We start from the raw sequence: 26368 nt of genomic DNA, 5'->3' as shown, positions 1-26368 counted from the left end.
AATTATGCTTATCAATTTAGATATATATAATATAAACCCCTATGCTAATATATACGGTGGTATCCATGAAATAAAGCATTTGTCATGCCTCAGTTACACTCTGCTCACTTCTTATTCTCTGCCAGGTCTATGCCTAATGTTTTAAACCTCTATGCAACTTTCAAACAAACAAGGGGCTTTTGTATTTATTTTCTTAAATACCAGTCTAGTATGTTTCTTCCCATATGTAGAAGTTTCCACAAAGCTTACATGAGCCTAACATGCAGGATGGACAATATTCAGTTCTGGATCAATGACAGATTGAAAGTCCAATATCTTGTGATTTTTCAGGTCTAGAAATAGGTGCCCTATCCCTTTGGAAAGAATTATTCTCCACATTTCGTGGTGCAATGTTTTTGTTTATCCTCAGCAGATTGCAAGATATGACCTTAAATTTGTAACATCATAAAGAAAAAAGTTGTTTTAGCTAATTTCTAATTTTTTTAAAAAATATATTCGTTATACATTTTCCTATCAGTCTATACTGTTGGATTTATGATACTGAAGGGAGCCTGGTTTTATAGGTCGAAAAATATAAAAATTACTATTGATACTTCCCCTCCCCCCATTCTCTAAAATCAATTTTCTCTTAACAATTTTGACATATGCAGAATACATTGTGGTGTAAAGGATAGAATATACCTTAAAATGGAAAGAGAGACAACCTCTCCATTCCATCAACAATATGTATTTGGGGGTGTGTGTAGAGATGCGGGAGGGGGAAGGCGGTGGAAGGTGTCTGTAACAGCCTACAAATCAAATGATGTTGTGAAAAAATGAAGGGCATCCATTACAAGTGGTTAGGGGCTTGCCAAAGTTCCCAACTTTTATTTCACATAGGATTCCATTAAACCCTACTGACCATATATGGGAGCTGCTAAAATCTTAGGATACACGACTAATTTCACAGCTGTAACTCACGACTGGTACAGTTCCACCTGTGGTAGCAACAATGGAAGCTGTAAAGTAGGCAGGGTTCAGGTATAGATGTAGAGGACATGGTAGTAAAAAATTCCTGAGCCCTGACTATGCTAAAGTTTCCACTAGTGAAGCTACACCAGTGGTGTATTATAGTTATGAAGAGAGCTTGTGTAGCCAGGGCCAAAGAGACAGACTCCATCAATATTTAATGCACAGGAATATGTTGTTTTCATAGTGTGAAGTGGAAAATATGCCTCATCACAGTCAATTCAAACTTATGCTCCTGACAGTGTCACTTCTAATGTCCCAAAACTTGTTGGTTTTATAGCCTCTGCTGTTAGTGCCAGTGATGCACTCAAAAGAACAAGGGGCACTTTCTGGAACTTCACATACCAAGATGAGACTATATCTCACTCCTGAAAGAAATAACTGCTGGTATGCAAAAGAGATGGGCTCATGCTGCGAAGTACAGGTCCATATTGGAACATTCCCAAAGTTTTTACAACTGGGGAAACAAAGTTAACTAATCAGCACAGAGCCACACAGAAATCTATGTAAAAGCACTGGTAATCAGGGGTCCCTGCCTTCTAACCCCAAACTCAATATTTTACTGTCTCTGTATGAGAGTGAAATTAGTTCAAATTATGTTTCTGTCCTGAAGCTGTACAGTGGGATGCCATATCATGCACATCAAGAAAAATAAACAAACATAAAAGAAACTTACTCATAGTAGGAATAAAAAAGTTCAGAGTTGTTTTAGTTCATTTTCTATAGACCTTTATTTTGTTTATAATGAAATTTCAATCTGCTTACAGTGAAGTATGACTGCTATAAAATAAGTTCCACTGAGATAATCACCTAACCGAAGATGTAAATAGCTGACTCCTGGTCTTACTACAGTTTCTCTTTTCTGGGAGTAATCCACATGCTACCAATATCACAGCTGCTAGACTTCCTTGAAATTCCATGGGGAAGAGGAGGAGATCTTTTGCAAAATAATACCTCCTCCCATTAATGAAATTAGTCTTCAAAAATGATCTATGAAAACCACTCCACTAACGTGTGTGCTTCATTTTGCTCTATGTCTGAGCATGTGTCTCAGTTAAGGAATATGATTAAAGTCACAGCCACACTACAAGTTTTAATAGTGTTATCACTAAATAGCTGACTGATCTATTTTTATAAAGTAAACAGGGCTGTGCTGAGCTCCACTGTATTTGAAGAAAGTAATTGTTCCTGCACTGGATTGAATAAATGTCTGCTTAAGAAAAATGTGATATATCAAGATGACATGCATGTCTATGTTCAAAGGAAGTTTGTGCATAGGGGCAAGAAGTCATTAGCCTTTCACATTTGAAGACATACTTTCAAATTCTTTTCAGAACACAACAAGTATGAAGTGGGTGGTCTCAACTTAGTGCATAATTAACATCTGTCCATTTTAATATACAATTTTAAAAATAGCTACATGTCAGCCTCTTCTCAGAAAATGACTATGTCTGAAAGTGCACAGGATAGTTTAGGATTACATCAAATGGACAAAGATTTGTGGTAAGTTGCTTGCCTACACTATACAGGACTCTGTTTAGTGTTAGTTTCCCATGTTCATGATCACCAGATTCTCCTCAAAATGTTTTAACAATACAAAAAAGAAAAAGAATTAATACACTGTAGATGTACATTGGGGAAAACATTTGTAGATAAAGTCATATTTGGCAAACTTCTACAGTTTTATATTTAATCAAAGATGCATTAAATTACTGAAGTGTTTTTTCTCTTCTTTCCTTTTTTGCATTTTCTGTCCCATTTTGACTGATTATCAAAGCCTCTTTATTCATTTCACTATGAATTTCCAAGGCACCCACCACTTTAGCATTTAGGCATTACACACATAAGTACTATGAGAAGTGGGGAAGAGAAGGATCGCCACCTCATTCTTATGTGTAACCAGACCACTTCCCATAGAAAAAGCCTCCCCCTTACTGATTCATTCAATCTGGCATTTGTAATAACACAAATTCTTCCACAGGGCTGAATTTTGATGTGAGTTGCTGAATGAATCAGGAAGGACAAGGAGGTGGCAGACTGGACTAGTGTTTACAAATATCTCAGTAATCAAAAATTGTCATAAACCATACAGCGCATGATAGCTAAATTTACTTTAATTGGAGTTCAATTTTCCTGCCTGTTTCCTGAGCAAATGCGGTCACGTACAGTGCATGCATAGGCTCTGCGGTGAAGCTGCTGGTTACCACACAAATCTTTAAAAAACCCTGATTTATTTAACTCATTTAAGGCCAAAACTTGGACCCCTGGGGGGAAAAAACCCACTAGTAAATGGGATCTATACAGTGTCTGATGGAGTAGAATGCAGAATCATCTCCCAGGCAAGATTGTGTAGGATGCAGGACTCTTGTCCAGTAGTAGCTCCAATAGTGTTTAAGCTACTCATCAACAGATTGTAGTAGAAGCTGCTGCTCCTGTTCTCCCCCTGTACTGGGTTGGGGTTTGACCAGTAGGTCAGTGTAATTCCCCATTCCACTGACTGCTCTTTACACCCATTGACATGGGGAGACTATTTGTAGAGTACAGCTCAGAGACACACTGAAAGCATAGAGTCATCTGCACATCCTCTCCTTGACCTGGCTAGTTCTCCTGCTTTTGAGGACTTCTGTTGCTCTACAACAGCTGGGATGATTTTTCGCTTATTAGGTATCTTTGTTCTCTTTTTCCTCCTTATCATCTCACACTAGTTGAGCTTCTCATTCCCCCGGCCCCCAATTTTCCACCAATATTCCATGATGATGAACTTGATATATATCTCAAACCTAACAGGAGAGTTAGACTGTGAAAGGTCTTCCTCTGTGATATGACTAGCAACCTCTATTTTGCTTTGCTGTAAAACTACAACATTCCTTTTCTTTGAACGTATAGACTACATGCTAGAGTGATAGTGTTAAACAAGGTTCTTGTTAATTGACAACCTGGAAACAGTGCAGAATGATTAGCCAAAAGAAGTAACAGATAATAAAAGACATTAAAAAAACCACACATTTTTTACCTGTGGGTTCCTAACTACACAACCACCAGACGTGCTCTCGCCGTGTCACTCTTTTTGACTGCCCATTGAAGTCCAAGTCTAGGGACTTTCAGGTAGTCATAAGGTCCATTAATTGTGCTTAGCATTTGATTGACTGTTTTGTTCTTGACATTTCCAATTTTGTTTTTGCTCGGTTGTGTTTCAGTGTATGAAACTGTAGCATCTAGCTAAGTAACTAGCATTATAGAAATTAGTAAAATAAACAGTAAAACCATTTTCCCCCATTTTTTGAGTACACATCATTTTAGAATCATTACATAGTACTCTTCTTCCATGTTTCTCAGATAACTAGGTCCCAAACCATTATTGCTTTATAGGTCAATAATACCAGCACCCTGATTTCCAACCAGAAGTGGCATTGGCAGCCACTGAAAATCCCACAGCACTGTTATGTGCTTCTGACAAGAATTTCTCTTTAATAAGCAGGCCACAATATTCTGCACCAATTGCAGTTTCTGAATGGTTTCAAGGTATAGCTCTATATAGCATGCCTTCCAGCAAGCTACTCTTGAGACGGCATGGGCATAGATAATTGTGGCCTGGTCTACATTAGAGGGAGAATAGTGGCCTGGTCTACACTCTTCTTACCGATGCCAATGAAAGACTGCATTCTTGGCCACAACAGTTACATGGAGATCCAGAAACATCCTTAGAATCTAATGTTACCCCTAAATTGCACATGTGTATTATAAATTGATCACACCCACTCAATGGGAAGGGGGGTGCCAATATAAGTTCTGCCAATCCTTCTGTCTCCTCCTTCAGCACTATCTGTCTTATCTGATTTAAATTGAAGTCAAGTAATCATCCAAGTCCATACATCATAGAGACATAGATTATTTGTTTCACTGCTCTGGCTGGGGGAGATTGGATGGAGACTTATATTGGCTGATATCAACGTACTGAATACATGATAGTCCATGTCTTCTCACTAGCCTTCCCTTCAACCTCATATATATTGAGAAGGAAGGAAGGGCAGCAATATAAACCCCTGTGGTACCTACAGGAGAGTGCCCTTATGGTATAGGAACAAATGCCCACAACTACATCTTGGGTTTTCTGAGAAAGTTAAGACTGGACTCATTCAAGGACAACTCTTTCCATCTCTGCTAGATCTCCTAAGCAAGTGAACTAAACCTCATGATCAAAAGGTATCAAAAGGGGCTTTCAGATCCGAAAGAATCAACATGGACACATTTCTTTATCCACTGCTAGGAAGAAACCACCTAATGAAAACAGCACAGTTTCTATTTTATACCACACCCACAACCCGAATGACCCCAGTTAAGAAAACCTTAGATCTCAACCTGAGAGTTCCCTACCACCGCAATCTCTCAATAGTCTTCCCCAAAACTGGGAGATAAGGTGCCAGTCAATAGTCACATTGTCAGCATCAAGAGTTGGTTTATTGAGAAGTGGCCTCACAACTGTTCAAGAACCACTGGTGCACTGCCCCCTGTAGGGAAACAATGACAAACATAAAAAGCAATGGACCCAGTACTTCCCTGCTTTTTTTCATCAGCTACAAAGGACAAGAGTCCAATTCACAAGAAGCATGAAGCTACTCCAGCACTTCTCAAAGCTCAGTAAGTGAAACAGGATAAAACTCAAACAGCAAAGATTTAGATTTCTCCCTTAAAGCCACAGTTCTTTGTTTCCATGCCAGTAGACAGTGCAGTCCAAATCTGAGCAATTTTGTCTGAAAAGATAACATGAAAATTCTTTACAGGGAGAAAAACCTCAAGTCAATACCAAATGGACACATCTAGGATTCCCTGAGCTGTCAACGATTCAGACCCATTGTGCGAGACTTCGTAGATATTATGGTGGAAGTGAAAAAAAAATATTTCTTCACTTCTCACACAGTCCTGCCATATAATATTTTTTAAAAAGCCTGAATGTCACAATGAATTGGACTCAGCATAAGACTTCCACCACTGGCACTTTAACTGTCCCCGTTCTCGCTTCATCAGTTGCAGGTCATCTGTGAACTATTTGAGTATACAGACAAAGCACAAATACCTGTGCACAACTGCAAACATTTAAGTGGAAATCATATCAACATAATTGCCAAAGGTGCATGTGTATAAATTACTCAAGGTTCAGAAATCAGCAGCACTGTATATGCTTAGACATACAATAAAAAAAATAGAAAACAGTTTAAAACTATTTTTTTTTTGGTCAAAACCTGTGCCAAGTTCAGGGCTAGCTGCACCTTTAACTCTTCTTGGTCTTGGAGAGTAGCCCCCACATATGTTAGGGGTTGATGCCTTCACCTGTCCTGGGGTGGAATCCTGTGATTCTCTCCTCTTAGATTGGGTCCCCTATATACCATGATTACGCAGGAGGTTTGACTGGGTTCCATCAGGTGTTTTATTGCAGTGTAAATATACACAGAGGGTACGTCTACACTACCTGCCGGATCGGCGGATAGTGATTGATCTATCGGGGATCGATTTATGGCATCTAGTGTAGACACGATAAATTGATCCCCGGTCGCTCTACCATCGACTCCGGAACTCCACCACAGCGAGAGGCGGAAGCGGAGTCGACAGGGGAGTGGCAACCGTCGATCCCGCGCCGCGAGGACGCGAAGTAAGTGATTCTAAGTCAATCTAAGATACATCGACTTCAGCTACGCTATTCTCATAGCTGAAGTTGCATATCTTAGATCGATTCCCCCCCCCCCCAGTGTAGACCAGGCCAGAGTCACAGCTAAATACAAGGTGGAACAGATTGTTAAGCATAGGAAGTTAACACATGTTGCACAAAACCAATTTAAATGTAGTAGGCAATTAACACCCCTTCAGTCCTATGACGAAGGAGTGTTAGTGGATTAAGACTGTTTTAAAGAGCCATAAATATAGTGTCTTTACTGAGCCCATGATTTTTAGTGTCTAGCGAAGTTATGGACCTAAGTTCCCAGGCTCATTTTTTGAATATGTTGTGCAAGTTTCCTTCGAGGACGAGGACTGAGAGGTCAGACATGGAGTGATCTTTTGTGAAAAGCATCAGCCCATGGGTGATATGGTGTTTGTCTTTTATCATTTTTCTGGGTGAGTTCATTTGGGAGCATAGTGATTGTCTCGTTTTACCCACACAGTTGCTATTGGGGCATTCTGTGCACTAGATGAGGTACATCACATGTTGTGATAGGCATGTGTAGCATCCATGGATCTTGAAAGTGTGTTGTGGGGGGTGGGGTATTGATCATGGTAGCAGTGGAGATATGTCTGCAGATTTTGCATCTGTTGTTATGGCAGGGTCTGGTGCCACTTTGAGTTGATAGGTCCTGGTCTGTGGAGAGCTTGCTTCTGACAATGAGCTTGGCAAGGTTGGGGGGCGGTTGTTTGAAGGCCAGAAGAGGAGGTTCAGGAAAAAATTCTTTCAGGATGTGGTCCCTATTGCACATGGGTTTTAATTATTTAATGATACTCCATATGGGTTTCAGTGTGGGGTGGTAGGTGACAAGTAGGGGTGTGCAGCGTTTTTCCCCCATATTGAATCAGCTTCTGTCGGGGTATTTGGATGCCCCATACCATGATGCGATCTACTGCTCTGCTAGAGTGTCATTGTTCAGTGAACATGGTTTTAAGTGTGCTAAGGCATGTATCCCTCACTTTCTCCTTGAAGCATATTCTGTGGTATCTGAATGGCAGTAAATAACAGTTTTTTGGTGTGTTTGGGATGGTTACCGGATCTGTGAAGGTAGGTGTGGTGATCCGTGAGTTTCTTGTATACAATTATCTGTAGGGTTCTATTGTTGAAGCTGATCATCCAGTGTCCTGGATGTTGATTCTGGTGCAGGAGTGTTCTAGAGAGAGTTTGATGAATGACTAGTGGTTGCTGAAGTTGTGGTGGAAGTATATTTATTGTTAGTTCTGATGAATTAAAAGAGGAAAAGTAAAAAAAGAAAATAGAGCAATAAAATAACTTTTGCATTGTATATTATATTTCCTAGTCATTGGCATGTATTTACAATTGTAAACATGGAGACTTTTCTGAATTTCTACAAACAATAAAGAGATAATCCACTAGATAAGCTGAAGAGTTCATATAGATGTTCATATAGTAACTCACAGACATTAGTCAATAAGAACATAAGAACGGCCATACTGGGTCAGACCAAAGATCCATCTAGCCCAGTATCCTGTCTTCTGACAGTGGTCAATGCCAGGTGCTTCAGAGGGAATCAACAGAACAGGTAATCATCAGGTGATCCATCCCATCACCCATTCCCAGCTTCTGGCAAACAGATGCTAGCAAAACCATCCCTTCCCATCCTGGTTAATAGCCATTGATGGACTTATCCTCCATGAATGTATCTAGTTCTTTTTTTAACCCTGTTACAGTCTTGGCCTTCACAACATGCTCTGGCAAGGAATTCCACAGGTTGACTGTGTGTTGTGTGAAGAAATACTTCCTTATGTTTGTTTTAAACCTGCTTCCTATTAATTTCATTTGGTGACCCTTAGTTCCTGTGTTATGAGAAGTAAATAACACTTCCGTATTTACTTTCTCCACATTAGTCATGACTTTATAGAGCTCTATCTTATCCCCCCTTAGTCATCTCTTTTCCAAGCTGAAAAGTCCCTGTGTTATTAATCTCTCCTCATATGGAAGCCGTTCCATCCCCTAATCATTGATGTTGCTCTTTTCTGTACCTTTACAATTCCAATATATCTTGGAAAATATTTATCTGAACTGGTGTGTTTACAATTAGAAGTGGTCAAAATAGTTTATTTGCTGAAAAATGCAGTTTGGGGTTGACTAAAATTATTGAGAGATTTGATCCATTCACTGAATGGTTTTGACCAAAAACAAATTTTTGAGGGGTGGGAGAGGTTAAATTCCCATGGGGACCTAAGCATCATTCAGAAAACCAGCAGAGAGGCAAGTGGTAGCACCCTCATTATCCTCTATAGGCCCATGGTTAGGGTACTCACATGGGATATGTAAGACTTGGGTTCAAGACCACAGTCTAATTATAGCCAGGATTTAAACATGCATCTACCACCTCCCAGAACAGTGTCCTAACCCCCAGGGTATGTGGTATTCTGTGGTGGGTCTCTCAGTTTCCTCTATTGAAACTGTTCCACTTCGCATAAATACTTAAATAGTCATTGGGCTAGAGAGCAAGAATGACTAGATAACCTGGTGGTTGGAGGGATGACACTTGGGTTCCAGTCCCTGCTTCAGTTAATAATTATTTATACAAAGTGGAACAGCAAGATCGGACTCCAAACACCTCTGATGTATTGCTGTATTATAGGGAAAGCTTGTAGCAACCCCTATATTTAGGTTGCCTAACAACTTCCATTGTAAAAAAAATCTGGTGACATTTTCTTGAGAAGCTCTTACATGTCTACTGTTTGCAGCAGGCATTTGGAATTCAGGAGTGGAAAAGCCCAGTCCGGCTTGAGAAGTCCCTTTTCTTAGCCATGTTAAATTCTATTCAGGTTTAGCTTAGTTATAAACTGCTAAGATCACCACTTTCCTTCTCCTGCTTGCATTCCTCAGGAAAATTATAGCACCGTGTCTAAGTAATAACGGAACATGAATATTTTAAAGAGGTAACCCCATGTCACTCCCAAAGCACCAACAACCGCCACTGCCAACTCACAGCAATACACATTGCACTGGCAATCCCTGGCAACTGATAAAACAACTGTAGCAGTGGTAGACTTTGCAACCTAATTAATTTTCTTTAAAGTTAGGCTTTTGGTATGTGGTTATATATTATATACAAAGAGAGAGAGAGAGAGACTGTATGTGTTTCAAAATACCGCATTACACTATTATTTCACAAAGGAAAACATTTTACATTTTAAAGAAATGTCGTGCTCTACCATTTATCTAATCTAATTATTGCAATTAAAGGGCTCAAACCCAATTTTTATGTACACCAGTGTAATTCCAATGACTTCAAAGGACCTTCTCTTGATATACACCTGTAAATAGAGCCCTTGGAGGGCTAATGGGTAGCACATCCAATATCACCTTTTAAGCTTCCTCTCCAGTTGGGGCATGTTCTGCAGGTCTGGAGAGGCAAGGCTATCTGCGCCCAGTACTGTCCTTTACCCCCTCTGGGCCCAGTGTGGGATTTGTACACCCCATCACAACATCCAAGTGAGAGATTAAATCAGAGACTAAGGAAATTGTTAAAATACATCTATTACAGAAAGGAGGTGGAAGTGATCCCCACACACTAGCTGATTTGTTCCAATTGTGTTGGAGTGATTATGGAAAACCTACTAAGAAGTTGAAACAATACATATCAGGATTATGTGGCTGCATGGTCACTATTGTACAAAACTAACCAAAACTTGATCCTGTATGCAGAAAGCCTTGTCGGTTGGGGTTTTGTGTTTTTCCTTTTTATGTACCGCATCCATTTAAATCTTATATCATGCTTTCTGCATCTACTTATTTCAGCCTTATTTTTGTTAGCTTTTGCTTTAAATACTTCACCACATGCTGAATTGCATGTTATTTGGGGTGTTTTGATTTTCTATAAAAATGGATGAATATGAAAACTTGCATTATAATTCAAGCAAATGCTAGAATTTTATTCAAGCCATGAAGAAGAGCATGGTCTAGTAGTTAGATCAATGAATTGGAAGTCAAGACTCATGGGATCTATTCTTCTCTGCTACTGATTTGCTGAGTGGCTTTGGCCAAGTTTCTTATGGCTAAATAACAAGTGACCAAGCGCAGCCATGCTAATTCACACCAGATGATCATCTGGCCCAGGGGAGGATCTCCAGTTCCATGGAAAAATTTGTGGGAGGGAGAAAATTCCAATAGGAAAACCTAATGAGTCAAAACTTAGATTTTCTCTCATTTACCAGGTAGGTGGAAAATCTAAGCTCTCACATTCTGAAGGGAGTGTGGCTTGGAAACTTTGCAGAGCCCTAAGGCTTTGCAGGAAAATCAGGTTGCTGATTCACAGATTTTGGACTTACAGTGCAGGGATCCAGACCCTTCTTGACTTTCCCATCTGCTTCCTCCATCACAACATGGAACATTGTATAGATTTATATTTAGAAATCCACCTGGGTAGCAAGAGCACAACTTGGGAAGAGCAAATGCTCAATTCCACCTCACTCACTTTTGACATGCAGACACGTGCCACTTCTCCCCACCCATACCAGCCACCAGAGTTCCACCTTCTGTTAAGCCTGAAGAGAAGCTCAGAAGAGCTTGTGGTAGGGGGAGGATGTATGTTATGGAGGTCCTGTTCCCTACCACGTGCCCTCTATTTCTGCTGGCTTTTGCTCCCCTCTACCTGTGCACATGTAATGGAGGATCAAACAATAAATGCCTCAGTTTACTCATATGAAAAAATGGATTCTATATGTCACAAAGGTAGTGTGTGTCTTAATGAGCGTTCAACCATAGTGTTATTTCTATATTTAAGTTCACTTATTGGTGTAATAGCTGTACATCCTGTCATCTGTGGTATGCTCAACTTCAGACAGAACTAAAAATCAGCGAGATGGGTAGCCAGAAGTCACCTACTATAGGACAGGCCCAACAAGGAAAATAACAGAACATCACTGGCCATCACATACAGCACCCAGCTAAAACCTCTCCAGTGCATCATCAACGATCTATAACCTATCTTTGAAAACGATCCCCCACTCTCACAGATATTGGGAGGCAGGCCAGTCCTCACTTACAGACAGCCCCCCAACCTCAAGCAAATACTCACCAGCAACTACACACCACAGAAACACTAACCCAGGAACCAATCCCTGTAACAAACTCTGTTGCCTTCTATGTCCCCATATCTACCCTAGCAACACCATCATAGGACCCAGCCACACCATCGGAAGCTCATTCACCTGCACATCTACTAATGTGATATATGCCATCATGTGCCAGCAATGCCCCTCTGCCATGTACATTGGCCAAACCGGACAGTCTCTACGTAAACGGATAAATGGACACAAATCAGACATCAGGAATGGTAACATACAAAAGCCAGTAGGAAAACACTTCAATCTCCCTGGACACTCAATAACAGATTTAAAAGTAGCCATTCTTCAACAAAAAAAACTTCAAAAACAGATTTCAAAAAGAAACTGCTGAGCTACAATTCATTTGCAAACTTAACACCATCAATTTGGGCTTGAATAGGTACTGGGAGTGGTTGGCTCACTACAAAAGCAATTTTCCCCTCTCCTTGTATTGACACCTTCTCATCAATTATTGGGAGTGGACCACATCCACACTGACCTAATTGGCCTTCAACATTGGGTCTCCACTTGTAAAGTAAATCCCTTCTCTTCATGTGCCAATATATATTTATGCCTGTTTCTGTAATTTTCACTCCATGCATCTGAAGAAGTGAGTTTTTTACCCACAAAAACTTATGCCCAAATAAATCCTTTAGTCTTTAAGGTGCCACTGGACTCCTCCTTGTTTTTGTGGCTAAAGACTAACATGGCTACTCCTCTGATACTTCAGATAGAACTTGCATTAATAGGAAATCTAAGGATACATCTACACCAGTGGTTTTCAATGGAGGTGCAGACCCTTTTGGAAATCTTAGCTATAGTCTGCGGACCCCCAGGGATCCTTGGGCGACAGGTTGAAAACCAATGGTCTACACTATGGAGCCCATGCCGGCATAGCCCCTTAGTGTAAATGCAGTCTGTACCAACAGAAGGAGTTTTTCTGTTGATGTAGGAACACTGCCTCCCTGACTGGCATTAGCTACATGAACAGAAGCCCTCTTCCATCAACATCATTGTATCCACACTGGATGTCTTGTTGGCACAGATATGTCGGTCAGGGATGTGAGGGGTTTCATACCCATGACCAACATAACTATGCAGACATAGGCTTGGTCTACACTTAAAAGATAAGACAAAAAGAGCAATAGCTATTCTAGATTGTTCAGAACATCTTTTAGCTGTTTTAGTGTGCCACCAAAGTAGACAATGTAAAACGTGTTATGTCAGTTGCCCATTGCACAAAAATTAAATGAAAAAATGCCATCCTTTTTTGTCTTTTGGATTACTTAATTTTAAAATATTATATGGTGAGAGAGAACCAATTATCTACAAATTCCAAAGTTCTGCAGTCCATCGTTTTTAAAATAGAAGGCCTGAAAAATCATGACTCAAAAATGTGAACTTTCTTTGAGGCCCCATTTTTAATTCATTATAACTCAAACTGCTTAGCAGGTTTACTTCAAAATATTCAGAAAATTCAATCTCTACTCACAGGTTATGTGCTGTAAGTTTGGGAAGATATACTTTATTCTTCATGCAAAACAAAGAGGTTGAATCCTTTCTTTAAATGCAAAACAGAACCCAAAATTAGCTATGTCATTGCTACAGCTCCTCCATAATAAGTCAATAAGAGTGTATAGTAAAATTTCCCTTAGCATCTCTATTAGCCAGATTCTTTTAAATTCTATAATGAACTTTAATTATTACCAGGACAGGAATATTTTTAAAAAAAAGTTCTTGAAATTTGGAGTCCTTAAAATGACTATTCATTTCATATTTCAGCATTTAGGCCAGTGAAGGAAGGCGTAAATTCACAACAAGAGAAGTAGATTTATGAAGGATTTTGTTTCTTAAGCAAGTGGACATCGCACAGACTTGAAGTGTTATCCAAGTCATGATAGAGCATAATGGTCACATGACAGTGTCTTTTTATCTAGAGGGAAGCCTGAACTGGTACTCAATTGGATCCAGATTCTCTAAACTTCAGGAGAACTCAGAGAGAGTCAATCACCCACAATGTTGTATTTGTTATAAATGAAAAGTTAAATCAGCAGTTGCAGGGAGGAAGGAAGTGAAAAGAATAAAAGTGTAAGGAAGAGGACAGTATTCAGAATCAGGTAATTCTGAAATCTCCTTTACTCCAACTGGACATTCAGGATTGCTGGTAAAAATACACGTGTTCTAGCATACGTCAGAAAGAAGGAAAAGACAAAAAACATTACCAGATGCTGGCAGTCTGCAGACAAAGGGGAAAAGGGATGCCAGCCATCCCTTAAATAAACCTTTGGGAAAGTCCAATGAAGTCTAAAATTTACTAATATTTATCAAATACACAATGCTAAAATGCTTCTATTTTATTTCTACTTTAAGATAATATTTTAAGACTCTATGATAATTATATTTGTCTTTTTGTTCCTGAGTTATATTAATAATATGAGATGTTTTGTAATCATATAAGACACTTGATCACTTGTATGTTAAATGGTCACAAAGAACACTGCTATCATAAGTCAGGATTTAAAGCCCATATTGATATGAAACACTGCTGTAAATCCTTTATCATCTAAAATTACATTACAGTTTTCAATACAAGGGACGTTATAATCCCTCCATACTCTCAACCAAGTTGTTTGCATTAATTCACATTCAACATAATCAGCTTTAATATAGTTTTGATACATACCAAAACCCCTTTTCAATACCAGCCTTCTATTTAAAGAAGAGCTTCCCACTCAGTTGGAAGTGTTTTGCCTGGGAAAGGCCTTGATACTCAATCTAAAACTAATTGTAGGACAATAAATTTAAAAAAATGAAAATGAACATGCCTACATGGGCAGCAACACATTTGTATGTTTGGTGTTTGCAATGATCTTATAGTTCTTCAATGGAGATATTTAGCAGCATTTTAAAAGAAAAAAATGAAATTGATTGTATACATATTTTATTACAAAAACAGGCTTATAGTGCCTGTCACCTTGGCAACTAGGCACTGCATTTAAAGAGATTTAAACACAGTTAAAAACAAAATCAGTCAAACACTTGGCAAAATAAATGGCCTTACAATGTATATGAAAGATTGCTAAATGTCAGTCAAGAAGAATGAATTCCTAAGGTGAGACCTCAGTTAGGAAAGCCATGCCAGTTTGTACTAATTTAGGAACAGCAACAGCTTCCAAACTGATCTTAATTTCTTAGGAATTCTAGATACAAATGGAGTGTTCTGATTTGCAGGGAATGAAATACATTTACATGTGTACACATGAATGGGTCTTGCTTTCAGTTCTACAAAAGCAAAAAAGACACTTCAGGTATTGCATTTCCTGAGAATTATTTTACTTCTTAGGTTGTGAAGTCACTCCCTGTCTGCTTCATCAACCCCATCTGATGTACACATGAATTGTCCCAAAAGGCACTTTTTCGAGTGATATATTGCTGTAGTTATTCACAAAAAAATAAACCTAGAAGTCTAATAGTCAAGTCTTAATAACTGAAATCAATATATTCTCTGAACATAGTGAGATAGAGACAATCTCACTAGTATTAGCATAAAAAATTAGATGCCAAATCATTCCAAAATTGAGTAATATAAAGTTGGTATTAATATACATATACACAGTATGTACAATACATTTATTTTTATACATTTGAAATTATGAATACTACACAATGGAATAATCCGAAGAGATCTAATTAACCAGACTACAACTTTGGGGACCAATAAAGGATATAGATTTATAGGTTAAAATATAGGTTAACTAGAAGCTAAGAATGCAACAGGGACAAGTGGATGGTTTGAAATCATACACTTCATATGTAATGTAATTGCATGAGCTAAGGCATAGGAATTTATTTTCTGCTTTTCATTGCTTAGTCTCTAGTTATAGTCAGGTTTCATGCCACATGAAGCCTTCAACATTCTGATCTGTCAGTCCTCTGTGTAATTGTTGTGTTGCATTAACTGAATCTGGAGAATATACAGAATTAAACTACCTTGTTCTCTAATCCAAAATGAAAAAGGGTGAGTTATTCTCGATACGTGTTTGGCATCAACGCCAGGGCACAGATTTTGGCTTCAAGAGTACAAGGAAATTAATGCCAGTGGTTTCTTCATCAGGTGGCAGTTGGCATAAATTAAAGATATTATAATATTAAAACTAAACATTATGAATCAAAGCTGTCTGATACATGATTGTGGTTTGTCTACTCAATAGCTTAATTAGGTAATTCTCTGATAGAAATCAATATCAACTATAGAGCTAAGACACATTAATCAAAATTATTGGAAAAAAATATTTGAAACAAAACCACAGTTACATCTGTCATTATGGCTTTTATACCAGTAAATGTAAATAAGAATGTTCACCTTTCCCCACTCTGTATCTTTATAATATATACTACTACAGTATGTCCATAAAGGGATAACCCTGGACTGAAAATTAAACACAACTATACAGAAGCACCAATACAATAGAGGATATCTAGCTTTTAATAGCTTCAGAATCACATAATTTGTTCGCAGATCAGCACCAGCCAACCAAGAAGCAGTATCAACAGGCATTTTAGGAAAAAAGCAGCATCTCTCTCAGCTGTCTGTTAACTTCAAAGATGTATGGACTTTTGTTTTCCGTATATAACCTCTTTGCAAGTATCAGAGTTACATTTTGTTTGGAATGAGTGATGTACTCTAGATTTCTCTATCAATAAATAATGAACAATTGTTGCATACTTCTATTCTGATATTATCATGCATGAGCAATCCAAGGAGTCCACTTGTCACATCTCTACTGGCTCATTTTTCACTCTTTGTTCTCATGACACTTCGTACATCATTTAGATAAGATTTATTTGTAAAATTCCCATTGCACACAGCTGACAACAGATTTTTGGAAATTTATCACATTTTGCTCTTATTTCATGTCTCAATAATAAGTTTCAATGAACAATATGATGACCGATGGCCATATATTCTGACGAATCAGACAAATAGTAATGGAACTCTTGATTTTCTGCTTCGTATAATGATCATTTAATCAATGAACAGAATGAACTGCATATTTGTTTCACAATTACATATTCTAATTTTTTCTATGCCACAAGATATGTAAATGATGAAATTTGCCCTCCACTTTCCACTCTTTCTCTCTCCCCGCTTTATCTACTTCTTGTATGTAACTTTGAATCCACAGGTACCTTATGCATCATCACCACCACCGCACTCACACACAGAAAAATTATTTTTTTCAGTATAAAGTTTTATGGATGAATAATGAATTTGTGCTGTTAAGGTGCATGACTGGATAAATATGCCTTTAAAAAGCTCTTAACATTGACATAAACAAAGGGCCTGATCCTGCAACCTTCACTAATAAATATTCCCATTGAAACCAATAGTGCTAACATGAGTTAGAGTTTAGATTATACTCCAATTTAGTTTAATTATGATCAGTTTCAGGAGCATTACTAAATACACTATGAAAAATCCATGATGCCGAATACAGAACTTTGCTGGAGGCATCTCTTCACTGTGGAAATGCTTGGCATCTAATGCTGTGAAGTGGTTATCATCCTCAAGTCTCCCTGAATTCAATAAGAGTTTTGCCAGTGTATGAAACTCAGAACTGGCCAAAAATGATCTTTCAGTAAGTGAATGTATTAAAGGAAGCCCTAGTAAATTTGTTTCTATCAACCAACTATAGAAGACAGATTGTCTGTTTTATAATAATCAATTATGGAATTTATTTGGTAAAAGTCAATTATAGATCTATATTTAAGAAATTACTCAGTCTAAAAATTAAGCCTACAAAGATTTTATTAATATAAACTCACACTATATGCTCAAAAAAGAAGTGTACAGTAATTTTATGCGGCCTCCATGTTAACTTTTAAAGTCTATTTCAGAAATCAGTTTTCAGAAATAAGAAGACAAGTTGTATACCACTTTGCAAATAATGGCAATATTAGCTTATATTCTACAATAATCCCAGATTTCTTGTATTATTGTATCTTTATTGCTTCTTTTCACTGTATTTGAGACAACTGAAGAATAAGAAATAATTCTGCTGCAAATAATAAAACCATACAAAATAAAATGTGTTAGATCCTATCAAAAGATGCTATTTCAAATATGATTTACAGCAAGAAAAGGAAAGATGGATCAGACCAGATAAATTCTTATGTTTTAGTTATTCATCAACTATAAAAATAGTTTACCAACAACTGTAACTCTCTAGACCAAATTCAAATGGAAGTATACTTCTTTCCACACACTATATACACTATATTACAGCACAGGATGGAAGAAGCATTCTCTAATCTATTCAGAAAGAATTTGTTTTTTACTATAGTAAATAGTAAATACTGTAATATCTTTACTGATATTCTCCTTGCTTTTGAAGATGTTTATTTAAAATCTTCATCCTTTATAAAATATCCCTGTGTTTTAAAGCTATTTGCCTTCTGGGCATAAGTATGAGATAAAATAAACACCGGTTCTAAATTCTGGAAGTATTACTCTTTAATTGGGCAATAAAATTAAGAAAAAATATAATTATAAATGTTCTTGTCTTTTTATATAGTTTTATCCTTTTGTTTACACGCTTTAAATACAAAGCATTGAAAAAATGCAATCGTGCTACTAATGTAATTTTGGAGACCTCTATTTATTGAGTATGCTGTAATCTACAGGAAGAAACTACAATAATCCACAGATTTTATCCTTTATATTAGGGGCCCTAACTTAATAATCAGTTAAAATATATATGTATATAATTTCAGTGTACACAGTATGTGATAATATCCCTCATGGTCCTTAAACATGCTAGTATGATACACTTCCTACTTTCAGAATACTGGAAATAAAATGATTCTCTCCTACTTAACTATTAACAATGGGAGTCTAGAACAGAGTGCCTATACTGTGTGTAAAATGAAACACATAGCATAATGAAACGAATCATTAACGATAGTTTGCTGAGGTTGCTTTGTCAGACACCGACCATTTAGAAGCTGTACAAATCGTTGTACTATTTGTCCTTTTAAAAAAAGGTTAACAGGCTGTGGTTACTAGAGCCCTTGTTATGTAGCCAGTAGTTATCAGCATCACGTAATACACTTAACTCTATCACCATCTCAATTAAAAGATTGTTTTCACCCTTTATTGCCTTGTAAAAACTAAAGCACTAAGTCGCTTATGTTTTTTTTTTTTTTTTAAACAGGGGACCTATCAATTGTGAGCGTTGTTTTATTCTTCTGATTAGACTAGCGTTTGAGGAAACCTTTCTATATACATTACATCCTGAATAGTACAGGGCATTAACATACATCTGAACTACTGCTCATCTATTTCAGTGCTGCCTATAAGGCGCTTTGTGAATGGGAGCGAAATACAAAAGACTTTGCATTACCCAGGAAGGCAACTAGTACAGGGAAGTAAAGAGGAAACCACACCTAAAGCCTCTTTAAGGGGTACTCTATTTACTACAGCTAACACCTAGGGAAAGTGTTATGATGTGCCATAGTGCATTATATTCTTGAGGAGGCGTATTGTGTGAGTAAGAAACTTCCCTGGCCAACAGCTGGATAGATCACACTGTACCACCGGGAACTGTTGGCTCTGCGATCTCCTCTAGCTAGTGTGTACATGTCTGTGTGTATTTTCCACCTAAGGCACTAGGTAGTAGATCACGGAGCTAGCGAGGGAACATAAGCGCCCGGAGAGCCGGACTGGGGCAGGCACTAGCTGGGAGATTGCATTAGCCGCCAGCCCAGCACAGAGTTTGCCGCGTGTAACTTGCCCAGCTGCTGGCCGGCAGTGGCTCGCTACAGGTTGTCCCCACTCCCGGGGGCAGACAGACAGAGACAGGGGCAGACACACACACACACACACACACCTTGGCGCCGCAACCTTCTCTTCTTCAGCCCGAAGATGCGGACCTTGGAGAAAATATCCACCAGGTTGCCATTGCAGAGCCCCCGGTTCTTACTGGGGCTGCTCCGCCTCCTGCTGGCCGAGGGCCGGTCCCAGTGCTGCTCCCTCGCTTGCCGCTTCTGGCGGATCAAGCCGCTGGCGATGGCCGCGGCCATGGCTGCTCCCGGCAGGCGGCTCCCGGCTCACTGGCCCGGCCGGAGCCGAGACAGGGACTGGGCGAGCGCTGGGGCTCAGCCGCGGCGGGGACCCATCCCCGGGCGCCACGGACAAGCGAGACCCTCCTCCGGCTCCTCCAGCCGCAACTGCACCCAGGGGGCACCCGCGGCCCGGCGCTGTCACCGCATGGGCCCCCCGCCGCGGGTGCCACCTGCCCGGGCTCCGGCGCGGGGCTGGGCGCTCCGCTCGGCTGGCCGCCCCTTAGCAGCCGGCTCCCATTGCTGCCGCCGCTACAGCCGCCGCCTCCAGGCTCCTGGCTGGTGCCTGCCAAGTGCTTCAGAAATCAGCATCTGGAGAGAGCGCTCTCCTGCTCCGGGGGGAGAGCGGCAATCACAGCCGCGCCTCGGTGCCACCCCAGTGCCCCCCTGCGAGTCCCTCCGCCCTGAGCCGGCAGAGAAGGGGGCTGGGGCAATTTTCGGGGCGCGGGGGGAGAATTGCTGGTTTCTAACTGATCCCCCAGCAGCAGCCGCCGCCGGCTCTGCTCCCAGCTGGGGTTTCCTGATTGCAATGCGCGGCTCGCTCGCCGCTCTCCACAAACTCCCTGCTCTGGTTGGAGGGCGAGGCGCTGCCCAGCGGCTAATCCCAGGCGCAACCAAAGCCCCAGGGGCGGCTGGATCTGGGTCTCGCGCGCGCGCCAGCCCCTTTCCCCACACCCAGTCCCGAGCCGGCTGGCGCGGGGAGCGGTGGCTCCGCCACTTCGCCCAGCCAGCTCAAAGTTGCAGGGATCTCCCTTCCCTTCTGGAGGCAGGCTCGTCATTTTTCAATGGTGACACCATGAGGGAGGGGGAGCCAGCGAAGGGGGAGGGCGAAAGCACGTGGTATAAAAAGACCCCCTTCGCCTCTCTGCCTGCTGCAGCAGCACAGACATGGTGTGAACGCGATAATCCGGAGGGAAGTTAGCGAGCAGGGTGACAGCGAATAGCGGCCACACACACAAAATACCAAACCCAACTTCCCCTTGTGCCTCCAGCAGCCTGGGCCAAAGCCGCGAAAGTTGGGGGTGTGGGAGGAAAGGGAACGAAGGAGAAGTCATAGAGCGTCCAATGTAAACGCTCAACCTCACCCTCCTCCAGCCCTTCGTTCTGTATTGGACGCAGAGCTGCTTTAGTTGAATGTGAATCCCCAGCCACGTGCGGAGGGATGGAAAGAGAGACGAGCTTTCTGCGATCTGTGGCTCCCAAGACCCACCCGAGTGGAACCCATCATGATTTCCTTTTTCTCTAGCTAGTTGGAGTTCGGAAGTGAAAACCCAAATATTCCAGACTGCCCATCAGACACGACCTGGAAAAGGCTGCTAGGCAAGCCGATTCCCGTCGTAAAAACACCACTGGGCGTGTGAATGATTTAGAGCTGGTTAGACGGAAACACGCCTACGCATCTTAGGGAACCTTCCAACTAAAACTGACACACGCTCTTTGTCTCAGAGAGAAATAATGCAACCAATATACTTTTAACCGAGAAGATAAACCAGCTAGTCTACAGGGCTTTATAACCACTGAATGCACACCTGTGTGTGGGCGACCGGGTGATGTATTGATCGCCCCCCTAATGGGCAATTATTATTTTTTTATAAACTGTGGATGTGTTCGCTATTTTGCACTGACAATATGTACCAGGTACAGAAGATCCAAGAAGTTTTCCCCAAGGAGTTTACAATCTGAAGTAACTAAACAAATAAGACGACACAATGGGTTTCACAGTCATTATTATCCTCTTTTCTGTAAGCATGGATTTTGGTCGATCTAACTCCTATAATGGTTAAACCTTACAGTTACTGTACCGTGTATATAGTTAAATACATTTTATGCACAGGTCTCTTTGTGTGTATCTCCATTATATATACACTTAAAAACGTGTTATTTTACTAGTCCTTCTTCCCACGTTTTGAAGCTTAAACACTCCCTTGCAAAATATACCACTTCGCAGTATAAAGCTTAATATGCTCAGTTATTTGAGCAGATAGTTCAGTTGCTCCAGTTTCGACCATTAGTTCCCTAAATCCTTTAATCTACAAAGGACTATTTTCATATCGAGGGCAAAAGCTTATGGAAGCATCTCCCTTACACACATATTATGGTAAAGCTGGAGCAACTCGGAGGAGTACACGCTCAATTAGATCTGGATAATACGTTTTAATTCTATTTTATTTCAGAGTGGCTCTAAACAGATTCAGCTAAATCATTCAGATTGGATTTTCTGTCTGGCGATTTCAACAGTGCAGCAACTTCCATAAAATTGCTACAATTACCCTAACTAATGCAATCAGAGGAGTTTTTAATTTGATTTTGTCTTAATTTTGCCTTCAACTTTCTGTTTTCACGCTGTATAACGGACGTTGTCTAAAATTACTTCCCTTTCTCAGATTCTTTCAAGTCTGAGGGGTTAGTCCACATTGTCTTCTTCTAATGGAACAACGCCGTCCTGCGACAGGACAATGAAACCAGACTAAGTGCTGAACTTCAGCATTTAAAAAGTGGGGCGTTTCCCTTGCTGTTGGAAGTGCCAGGACAAAAAGAAAAGGATCGTGGTTGTTGATGTAAGTAGGGAAAACAGATGCTCTAGACGACGGGAAAAAAGCAAGGACCCCCGACCCCCACTACCATCTATCTTTAATTGCCACAGCGTTGCCCCGTGATTTAGCCAGACGAATTGCCTTAACAACTGCGATTCTGAATGCATGGGATCCATATTCCTTTCTGTGGAAGGTCCTTTCTAAAACACTACGTGATCGACAATTACAGCTCACTTTGTCGACTCTCTTTCAAACAGAGCTTCATCGAAACTTGTGTAGATAATTCAATTTGTCACTCTAAATCTGAATTTTTTTGCCGTGGCGTACGAAAAGGGAAGGTGTGTTTCCTACTCCAGAGATCAGACATAAAAAGCTCCCGGTTTGCGTCTCAGAAATGCAGGGTAGTTGTTTACAGCTTTAGGTACACCAAAGAAAACTCAAGGGAGCCCTCTGCTGTCTTAACCTGTGATAAAATGTGTGCAATTCTAGTCAGAGTTAAGGTTTTGCTAACAGATGGATTTTGGACGTCTTAAGGTCTACTAATTACATTGTGTCCCGGAGAAAACTTTAATTTTTGATGTATTAAAAAAACCCTATTTTCTTTCTGATTAAGAAAAGTCTGGTTATATAAACACACCGAGGCGGTGGGGCAGTGCTAGATTTTCAATATTTTCTGTTTTCCCATCTATTAATTTCTAACTACCAACCTACTGTTTTCCTAGAAACATTTCTAAAATGTAAAAAAAATTCAAAATTTGTAAATTATATGTTTTGTTATGAGTGTTGTAAATTCACACTCAAATTGTTTAAAATTGAAGTAAACGATTTTTTACTATCTATTATATAGGATACATCTTCCTATATAATAGAATTAAAGTGCCTATAAATAGTGTCTCAAATCAAATTCATTTTGGGCTAGATGCATCTGGCTATGTAATTAAACAAAGTCATACAGTTAACCATGTGAATTATTTCAAAGATTAACCTAATTCTAAAGTGTCCCCTTTAAGTGATGAAACTGCTATTGGATAAAGTAACAAACATATGCTAATTAACATTTTTTCTCTCCACATATTAACAAAACACTTTTATATCATGGGTTTCTTGTTTGCCAATGTAGATTCCATATTGCCTTTATACTCTAGCTTGAGGTTACCTAAAGCCATTTTTTTTTAAATTACAATTTACAAGCCTTAACAGCTACAATCTTTTCACCAGATGTTGGTATCCTTTCATATCGATATTAGACTGAAGGGATTACAGGCAGCAGTTCACGTCTTTGTAAAAGCGCACAGAGAATACATAGTTATTACTTTTATAGATCAATTCAATAAAGGCACCTGAGGAAAAGTTAGCTGTACAAAAGAGTGCTAGTAACCAGTGTTTCCAAAGGGAGAAACACCAGATTACAGATTGATACTAGCAGATGGTTTGGTTTCATGAGATCTAGTCATTTTTTATTCGGTTTGCTTGCCAACAAAATGTACACTCAATCGTTTCTTGTCTTATTAAATAAACTAGAATCTGAAGTTGTAAACTGTTTATAAATCCACAGTAATCATTATTTCAGGATTCTGAATCTAGATATGAATAGAAATTCTCCTAGACTATTAGAAGTTGAAGATAATTTTATATATCACTGCAAAGACAATTTCTCCTAGATTTGCAACATGGTCCTCAGATTTAGCTTATGCCTCAGTCACAATGTAAACAAATACATTATGCAATTAACATTCCTTTTTAAAAAAAAATAACATTTTAACTTTTATAGCCAGATTCTACCAATGTCACTTGCACTGAGTAATTACATACCCATCAAGTAGCAAGGAACTACTCCTGGAGTAAGGTGCTATTACTCAGTGTGAGTAAATGTGTCAGAATCTGGTCCATAGTAAGAACTTATTGCACATCTAGGAGAAGATACCTTTGTAATGACAGATGATCTCCCTGTCATCTCCTAATTCTGATGTATATGACCGAACTCAGTGGGTCAGATTTGACTCAGGGTTGCATTGTCATGTGCTAGTCTCACCCCAGAGGCAGACAATTTGCCCGCAAACAGTGTCTCTGCTTCAACCACCTCTTCCAATGGTTCCTATATAGCTGCCCACTGAAATGATATCATCCCTTTCCTGATAAAAACCCTGGAGGGGAGTAAGCAGTAGTAATCCAACTGAACTTGGATCCCTAGGGCCTATATATAATTTACACATGTCAAAGAACACACTTAGGAGAATCTGGCCCAATGCTTATACTCTGCAGGGTTTTATGCATACCACCCAAAGGTTTATCAACATTAAAAAAGTAATATTTCATATGAATATACCCGTATAAACATATGAAGCTGAAGATTATAAATCCCTTTGCAGACAGCTTATGTGCACCCAGTGGTGAGAATAAAAATAAAAATCTGTTTGTGCAATAAGGTTTAAATACATTTGAAATTACGTGTGTTGCAGGCATTCATGACTGCTCACCTGGAAATCAGTCTGCTTATGAGTTACTGTTACTTATCAGAAGATGATGATTTATGCTGCTGAGCATTTTAATTCTATGTTTTGTTTGTGTACTATGACAGAAGAATGAAAGTATCAGAGATAAGAAACAAATTATTTTCTTCACTCGGACATTTCCAGTGTAACACAGAAAGTGAAAATGACAATATTAGGAAATATTGCAATTTTAAAAACCTAAATTCACCAACACAGAAATCAGTGGGTTAGAATCAAATTTAATAAGCACAGACACTTCAGCATGTGTAACTATACATTACTCACATTGCATGTATGTTGAAGACACCCACAATACAATCAAGGAGCCAAATTCATATTTCTTGAACTCCACTGACTTTAATGCATTTACCGCACGGATGAATTTGGTCCAAGATGTTTGGATGTTCAGTATGAACACCAAACCCTGCTACACGTTACTGTTTACACAGTAAAGGAAATGTTAATAAAAGGAATGATTGACATTTTAATTAGTTTTATATCTTTATATTTTTCAAAATTAATATTTGCTATCAATGAGAGAAGGGGAGGAAGAACATGAAAACAATACACATTAGTCAAGAGGGCCTGATCCAAAGGCCATCCGAGTCACAACAGTCTTCAAGTCTTCGGTGGGCTTTGTATCAGGCCCTGTTGTGTGACAGGTAATGTTGAGTTCACATTCTCTTTCTCCCTCCCCCACTTTTCTCATTGATAGTTTGTAAATTCAGTTTACATAGTAAAAAACACCTATCTTAAAATAAAGTCCAAAAAAGAAATTGATAAAATTTAAAAGAAAGGCATGTCTACACTGTACTCTAAGCCTGGGCTCTGACTCAGGTGTAAACCCAAGCCCCCCCTTCCAGCCATACACAAATCAGCCTAACTCGGGTCAGAAAGCACTTGGGGACCAGGTTCTAGGACTCTTCTAGGGGGTTGGGTCAGAACCCAAGGCACTGTGATGCAGATCCAAGCCCTGCCATTTTGCAGTGTGGATGCAGCTCAAGCTGAAAACCTAAGTCAGAAGGTCTGTGTTGTGCAGTATGTATGCATTAGCACAGCTCTGAGACCCAGGTCCAGCAACTGTAAATCCAGGTTTACAATTCAGTGTGGATGATCAAGGGGAAGGCTTGGAAACGCTAGCCCACAGCCCGGGTTTCACGGACCCAGGTTTACAATGCAGTGTGAACATACCCAAAGAAGCAAACAATTCTACAACTCGTTCATCCATCATACACTAGTGTACAAGAATCATAAATTTCATTAAAGATAAAATTCTCAAGGATGAAAAACAGGTATTCTAAAAGGTCTTTAGGGTGGGCTGAAATTCTATAAGAGTTGGGTGCCCAGATTCTTTATCAGTCCTTTACTGTTACTATAGTAAAGAACGTGTAAAATAGCACAAACACTTTATTTTACATA

General features: G+C 39.5%; 1 protein-coding gene across 5 annotated transcripts in view; it reads right to left on the bottom strand.

The window, feature by feature from the left end:
- Window positions 1-26368, bottom strand: part of FGF14 (fibroblast growth factor 14) — a 648909-nt gene that overhangs the window by 193111 nt on the left and 429430 nt on the right. The window contains exon 1 of one of the 5 annotated variants that reach the window (XM_005303397.5): window positions 19692-20683. The exons of the other annotated variants lie outside the window; for them this stretch is intronic. Coding sequence (XP_005303454.1) covers window positions 19692-19884 — 193 coding nt within the window. The 5' untranslated portion in view covers window positions 19885-20683. Of the gene's footprint in view, window positions 1-19691; window positions 20684-26368 lie in introns of those variants that run through there. 5 annotated transcript variants of the gene reach the window in all.

The sequence above is a fragment of the Chrysemys picta genome, chromosome 1, assembly GCF_011386835.1.
Source record: "Chrysemys picta bellii isolate R12L10 chromosome 1, ASM1138683v2, whole genome shotgun sequence".
Classification (NCBI taxonomy): Eukaryota; Metazoa; Chordata; order Testudines; family Emydidae; genus Chrysemys; species Chrysemys picta.
Note: the sequence above shows the minus strand (reverse complement) of the source record. Positions and strands in the feature narration are given on the sequence as shown.